Genomic DNA, 7,851 nt, shown 5'->3' on the forward strand with positions numbered 1-7,851 from the left:
TTTTGATAAAACAAAGAAAATCAGGCGTCTCCTCCTAACATCCCAGCAAGTTTATGTTTCATTTTCTGCAGTTTTCCTCTAAAAGTTATCGCCCATGATCTCATGTTGCGGAATATCTTGCGCTTTTATCAGTAAACTGATGAAAATTGGAAAGCAATAAAATAATTTGTATGTTTTTGATAGTCAGGACTGTTGTGTACTTTTCCTCAAATAAAGGAATTTGGGAAATAAAAATATAAAAAATATTTGTTTGATAAATTTGATAATAAATGTGGGGATTTTCGCTCAAGAGGCAGATGTTTTTTATCACAACAGTCCAGTGCAGCTAAAGAGGAGCTTATTGGGAACAAAAACATTGTTTTTTACATCTATTCTCCATCCAAACTGGGATCTTAAAAAGTAAAAAATCGGGGTACTCAAAATAAAAAGTGAAACCTTTGTTTCTTAAAAAAGAAAAGAGGATAAATAGATAAAAATAGAGAGAAAAATAAAGTGAAACTGAAGACATTTTCTGTGCTATACTGTATTGGTATGCAACTACACACAAGATAGCAACATTGTCTGATTCACAGATAATAAAAAAGAGACATTATAAGTACAGTATATATATTTCTTCACATCCCGAAAGTTAAAACAAAACTTTTACCTTATTTTTTTGTACATTCAAACAGCAGTGTGGAGTCAACGTGTCAAAGTTAACCACATGATAAATACAAATCACAGACACTGTAAATGCTTTTATTTTCCATACAACATTTACTAGGACATTAAGGACTTCATGAAGAGCTGTCGGGATGTATTATAGATAACTTCCATCAAAGACTATGATTCTGCTTGTGTGCAGAAATCATTTCATGACATAAAAGGGCAGAAACTGCAGGTTTGAGCTGTCGCAGTTCACTGACATAAAAAAAATGCTTTTATTTTGAAAAAGAACATACAAAACATAAAAGTTCATTCATTCTGTTTAAGCTCCGTTAGGAATCAAATGCTTTCGTTGATCACAGTTATATCAATAACAGAGGGACTCTGAGGCCGTTGTGTTCATCAGAAACCAGGCAACCACTTCATGCTGTTGAACACAGGAAAAGCGGAGGACACACATACGTGTAAGGGTCTAGAAGTGGCGGTGACACTTGATAAAGCGGGACACAGATCCAGTTCGAAATGGCTTCGCTGATGAGCAACGCCACCCTTTTTCTAAAACACCTGAAAGTGCAGCTGATGGCTTCTGGGTCCATTTAGAAACCGAATGCATAAATCATGCACGCATTCTCCTACGAGTTCAACTTCTGTGCATTCACAAAACTATTTACACCGGCTGATAGATCGTGTTTCCAGCATCATTGAAAATATGCTAAAGCAGATATATAAATTTTTTTTGCTAAATAATAAGAGTAAATGCAGAGCATCTGTATCATTTGAGATGTCATTCACAAAGACCCACTCTGATCATTTTCTGCTAGCATTGATTATATCATTTTTAGCCCAAATCAAAATGTTGTTTTCTAGGACTAGTTTCTGCAGAGCAGCAGTATTTCGTTTGAGATTTTCCTCTGAATTGTGAAATTTACATTTTTTGTGCACCTGATTCACAACGATTTGAATAAAGAAATACCCAAAAATACAATTTTGAGCTTAATTTTCTTGATATTTGTCTTCCACCATAAGATAAATATTACAGGAACATGTTAGAACACTAAAAACAGTTTAAGATTTAAGATTTTAGCACACAAAGTCAATGTGTAAGGACTCATACTGCAGCTCAAAAGGACCAATTCATCTTTAGACTCATGTATGTTGAAAAAAGGAGTTGTTAATTTTAATTAATAATTTAAAATACTTTTTCTTTTTTGTTTGTTAAATTCTCTCTGTCAGTAGGTAATTGTTTCAATTCAATGCTATGTGAAAAGTAAATAATTTTTAGTTTGATTCGTAAAAAGATTATTAAAAATTTGATTAAAAAAAAATATCCTGAGATGTAAGAAATGGACACTTGGAAACTCTCAACAAACGGTGTTTCTGCACCGGTTGCACAAGACGCTAGCCCTTCTTAAAGCCGGCACATGCAGGTGACGCACATATACGTGTTTGGTATTTTTCCACAGCTATAAGGATGCTATTTGCATCCTGAGTCCTCGTTGCCAAGCAGCGCACTGTTGACTCTGGTATTTGTGGAGAAAAGCAGGGCATGTTGGAGGTAAATCACTGGTGTGTTACTGATATGACGGCGTGAGGATGGGATGAGTCACCTGGACTGAGGTCAACAGTTAAATCTTCCTTGCTAGCCACCGTGTGCTTTGACCATGTTGTGATGCGTTCCTTTCCGAGTGTTGAGAGGCGCTCACCTGCTGTGCTTCTTGTAACCTGACATGTGCCGCATAATACAAATTAAAGGCCTCAACATATGGAGAGCCTGTATATGTCATGAGTCATGGTATAAAATCGACTGTAAATAAGTGAAGGTTTAACATGACATTTTGATTTGTAGTGTATTGATTTTTTTATTTGCATGCAGGCAAGAGGAATATATAGATGCTGAAACAATTGACTGTATATTAGAACTGGACTGAATCACTCCTCCCTCTCTTGTGTTCCAAACAGGAAGTGCCCAATGGCAACAAGAAGCCAAAATCCCATAGACTTCTATTGAGAAATAAACAACTAATACTCATTCTATTTGTCAGAATTACTATTCTTGTTCTGTTACCATTTTCAACGTTCTTGATAATCCCATGATAATAGAAGTTATTCAAGCTATAAACTGACCAATCAGATGCATCAGTTAAAGTATACGACCTCACATCGAATGTGTTCGATTGGTTCTCCCAAGCTCGCTTTTAAGTGGAATGGGTGTGGCCTTCAAACCAGCTCAACCCTGATTGGCGAGAGTGGTTGTCATGGAAACGTCGGCTCAGACCGACTCAGACCAATCACAGCTTACCGACACGTTCCAACATGACGGTGTCAGTATCATAAAAAAACGGCGGCTTCCTTTTGTTTGAGCCAGAAGAAAACCGTTTCCTTTAGGTAATGTCATACTAGGTCCAGTTCTCTTATACAGTCAATGATTGGAAACAAGAAATGGTCGTAGAGCTTAGCAAAAGATGGTCACCTGCCAATAAAAAGGGGATTCTTAAAGACAAATTTATATAAAACTACAGAGTTAATTAAAATTGAACGTAATTTACAATTTTCTAAATCGATTATAGATGTTAGTCACAAGGACGAGAATTAGTTTTGAAACCAGAAGCATATTTTCGTATTGTTGGAGAATTTTGGAGCAAATTTAAAAAATAGATATTTTTTGTCAATTTGAAAAGGTGACCTCGAAATGAATGAGCTTCAATCCGGAAGTCTAAGGGCTGGTCTTTATGTGTTGCTAAGGTGAAAACAGATGATCTGCCGGAATATTCAATTGACAAAGAAATGTAAAAGAAAAAAACACCACCACTTCAAACATTAGGGTGACATTCTACAATATGCACAAGTGATGAGTATTTCCTGATGCTTGATGTTTTAAAACACAACCATATGTTTCATATGGTAAAACTTTTGACTTCAGTGATAAATATCGCTGCTTTTGTCTGCCTTCATTCAGTGTAAAGCCTGTACTTCTTCTCTTGCAGTCAAATCTTCCCACAATTCCCCACTGGTATTTAAGTGTCAGCATGTTTCGTTCCAAAGAAGATCGAGAGCGTCTCTTTGGCTGCTTGGATCAAAGCAAGTGGACACGATCCAGCTCCGAAACATCTTAATTATGTGCCATAAGGACAGTTTGTGTGTGATTACTGAGAAAAAAAGTCACATTAGGTTTTAAATGTGTAAATGTTAATAAAAGTGTCCTATTTTTATAAACACTTGTGCTATTCTGTTATTTAATGCACAAGACTTGAGATAAATTAGGTTTTAAATATACAGTATATAAAAAGAATAATCATATATTACATCACACCTCTTGGCTATTTCCCTTTTTTTATATATATATTTTTAAATATGAAGAAAAAAATGGGGAGGAAGGCAATTTACTCTTAGTTTGGCAAAACCGTGTCAGAAAGAGTTCACAGTGTATCCAAAAGGCTGGTTTGTGCACAAAATCACGTGAAAAAAAGGAATAAATGAGCATTTACTAATAATTCATTCAGTCACAGACATAGTTGTCGAGGGAAAAAAATAGTTTACAATGCTGGGATAATCCCATTATTGGGATAAGGAGCTCACCTTTCACTTTCAGGAAATCATCAATGTAATGGAAGCGTCGAGCTTCCAATACGATCCTTCTTTTGTTTCCACTCTGGTTTTGTATAAATACAGAGGAGGAGTGTCCACAGTCGCCCCAAAACACGCCACAGCTTCTCAGAGGGATGGAAGTGTGGACTAAGTTCAGCGAGAAAGCCCTCAGGCGAACGGGCTGTCTGACTTCAACATGGATGCGCGCTCCGTGTCGTGGCAGCTCTTGCCGTTCATGTGTTCCGTGTGGCCGTCGATGGAGTAGCAGCCCTGGACCTCTGTGATGGAGGAGGCTGTGTAGGACGCGGAGCGGAGGGCGTCCGAGTGGTTCCCTATGCTGCTGCCAAACTGGATGTTGTACTGGTTCCAGTGCCGCCTCAGAACCGCTTGGACCTGAGCGAAAGAGACGCAGTGTGCTTTAATTCGCTTTTTTTTACACAGCAAGCAAAATAAATGAAAATCTGTAAATTTGCTTTATTATAAATTTTATCTTAGATGTTTTTTGTGTTATTAAAATTTTCCTGTGGTATTTCTGTGACAAACATATATTGAGAAAATTCAGCTTAAAATTGTATTTTTAGAGTATTTTTTATTCAAATCATTGTGAATCTGGAGTAGACAAAAAATATAGTATAAAAAAAGGACATTTTTGTTACGTAGAAAATACGGTGGGCGGGCCTCAAGCTCCCTGCCCTAAACTCGTTGCACATGACCTCGCCCACAATTCAGACACAAATTTTGACTACTCACAGAAACTATCCTAGAAAATACCTTTTTTTGGGCTAAAAACATAATCATACAGTATTTTGCACACTACAAGATGCACTTAAAAGTCCTAAAGTCCCACAGCTATATTTCTTTCTATTGTAAAATTGTTCTCATTAATATATTAGTCATGATTATGCATGATTTAGCTAAAATCAAAAACCCTTTTTTTTGTTTTAAGACTGTTTTTTAAAAGACAAAAACCCAGTATAACTTTTCAAAGTCACTGCTGGGTAGTGGAGAGGATTTTTCCTGTTCTAACAGAGTTTTTATTAAAACTGTCCTGCTGGTTGTACAAACAGGAATTATGTGCAAAGGCCACGCTGGAGACAGAAAGCAGAAAATTCAGGCTGTTTTGTTTGGCAGAGTTAAAAAGTAAGAGCACAAACCAGCAAACACCTTCTGCATCATTCTGCAACATTTAAGAACATGAGAAATGGGGATATATATATGATTTAAAACAGGGATCCAACAAGCCCCAAAAGCACTGAGAGTCATTTGGAGTCACAGAGTTCAAAACTATGATCCTGTTAATGAAATGTTCTGTCTTGTAACCACAGAGGATGAGATTACAAACAAGATTTATTGATTTTTTTTCCTGAGGAAAAATAAATATTTTTTTAAAGACACTTATCTCCGTTTATAACATCTGTGGTTTCATTCTTTAATACCCTCCTGACTATTAGAGGAAAAAAAAAAAACGTTCAGTCAAATTTTCTAAATCTCCTAAAAACTACAATTAGAGTCCCACTGGTTTACATTTGGTATAAGTGAAAAGCTCTGAATGTCCTCTGTAGGCACTAAAAGGGATGAATTTAGGTGTATACAGTGGTTAGGAGATAAATAGAAATGTCCTCTATGGGCACATTTGCCAATCTGGAGGAAAGTTTGAGAGTTTAAACAAGAGAAAAAAAGTGTTCATATCTATCTGAGAAAAGTGTGTAAAAAGTGTGTAGTGAGTGGAAACTTTGCATTTTTCACTTATCGTTTGTTGTTTCTTGAACGTAACCTCCGCGATGAACAAAGGAACTCTATTGCCAGAAATGTTATCAGAACCCTTGTGTTTCTTTTTAGATCTAAATAAATGCCATTAGGTCATCAGTATATTTGTGGGAAATGTTTAATTTTTAGTTAAGACAACAAGTTTGTGTAATGAGTTTGCTTGTTGGTGATGAATGAGAGAAAGCACTCGATAAGAATGACAGAAAAGCCAAACTTACTTCTCCATTGAAAAAGCAGAAGATGGTGGCCACAAGCAAACCCTGAAAGGAAAATGAGACGGTTGAAACTTGGTTGTTTTAAACTTAAACTAATATATTTTACTAAAAAAAAGAAGTTCCACAGTGCTTGCGGCACAATAACTCAATACGATCAGATGTGTTGTCTACATTCTAGCCTCCTTCAGTTGCGATGGGTTCTGCTTTCCCTCCTCTCTGCACTGCGGCTTAAACAAAGCCTCTGCAGAGGCGTCTGACAATGCTCGGGTTTAACTAAAATGCTAAAGCAAGCTGGCGCCGATCCTGTGATGGTAAAAATCACCAAATCTTCCAATGCAGGACTTTAGAATTACAAGCTTCAATAAGCTCTAAGAGCACACTGATCACTCACCTGGTAGTGCATCAGTATGTGCATGATGTAGTCGTAGATTTCAGAGGAGACCCGTCCACCCGGCTTGTAGGGAAGCAGGACGTACTGGATCCCCAGAAGAGGGACCAGGATGAGGGTTGCCCGCACTGCCTTCATGTAGAGGCTGGACTCCGCCTGGTGGGTTACCTTCAGCTTCGTGATGAGAACCCTCACTATGTTTAGCAGGAAAAAGACGTTGACCTGAAGAGAGCAAATCAAGGCGTCAGCTTCAAGTTTCCATCTTTTGGGGTGAAAAAATAGTTGTGGTGAATATTATTCCATCTATATTCATTTCTTCAGTTGCCAAGTGAATGAAAAGGTTCGCCATCCATACGTCACTACAAAATCCAAGTGTCTGATCGATCAAAGTTTTGGGTTTTTAGAGCCCGAGAACTGAAATAAAACTTGTGTAGTTACTGTACATGCGGGAGTTTTGAACATGGAAGCCAGAATATATTCACATCAACATAGCCTTTTCAAGTGGTAGCTTGAATATGTATTCTTGGCTGGGAAAGGATTATTTTTAAACACATCACCAGTTTTCCATCACAAAACTAAAAATGTCAAAATTTACAGTTGTATTAACTTCTTCTGAAATTTAGACAAAATATTTAAATAGAAAAAGTCTGTGTTTTTAATTTGATTGTTACACATATTCCCCACTTACATTTGTCTTAAAATGAGGAATAATTCGAAGTTGAATGGCATCATAACTATTAAATCTAGCATTAAACTATCCAAACAGCTATTTGCTAAGTCACTGAAGCAAAGGCTACTTACTTCATTAGCTCATTTTAAAGTTCAAATTTTATTTACTTTTAGCTTAATGACTCATGACTTAATGTTAATTATGAAGGAGGCAACACACTTTTTAAAATCATGTAATCTGCAAAAAAATCATGATTAAAAGGCAGGGCGGTAGCTTAAGATTTTGTACTGGTATGAAGGTAAATATGTGCCAAAACATACAAGCTTAAATCATACACATTTTTCACACATGTTCTTCTTTTTACTACAACTTCACATTCAGTTTTAAATGAGTGTACGGCCCAATCTGAATTCTTCCCTTCTCCCTTCCCCTCCATTTGAAGGGACAATTTTAGGGCGAGCTCTGAACCACAGAAGTTTATATTTAAATGTAAGTACCGTATTTTCCGGACTATAAGTCGCGGTTTTTTTCATAGATTGAATGTCCCTGCGACTTATAGTCCAGTGCGACTTATGTGCGCA

The 7,851-nt window shown here is 36.8% G+C and overlaps 1 protein-coding gene across 1 annotated transcript in view; it reads right to left on the reverse strand.

Moving 5' to 3' along the window:
- Positions 1-507: 507 nt before the first annotated feature.
- The window catches only part of calcrla (calcitonin receptor-like a), a 29,525-nt gene continuing 22,181 nt past the window's right edge, over positions 508-7,851 (reverse strand). The window contains exons 11-13 of the mRNA XM_024286839.2: positions 6,604-6,822; positions 6,216-6,257; positions 508-4,623 (exon numbers count right to left, since the gene is read on the reverse strand). Coding sequence (XP_024142607.1) covers positions 4,399-4,623; positions 6,216-6,257; positions 6,604-6,822 — 486 coding nt within the window. The 3' untranslated portion in view covers positions 508-4,398. The remainder of the gene's footprint in view (positions 4,624-6,215; positions 6,258-6,603; positions 6,823-7,851) is intronic.

The sequence above is a fragment of the Oryzias melastigma genome, linkage group LG21 (genome assembly GCF_002922805.2).
Source record: "Oryzias melastigma strain HK-1 linkage group LG21, ASM292280v2, whole genome shotgun sequence".
In the NCBI taxonomy this organism is placed as follows: domain Eukaryota; kingdom Metazoa; phylum Chordata; class Actinopteri; order Beloniformes; family Adrianichthyidae; genus Oryzias; species Oryzias melastigma.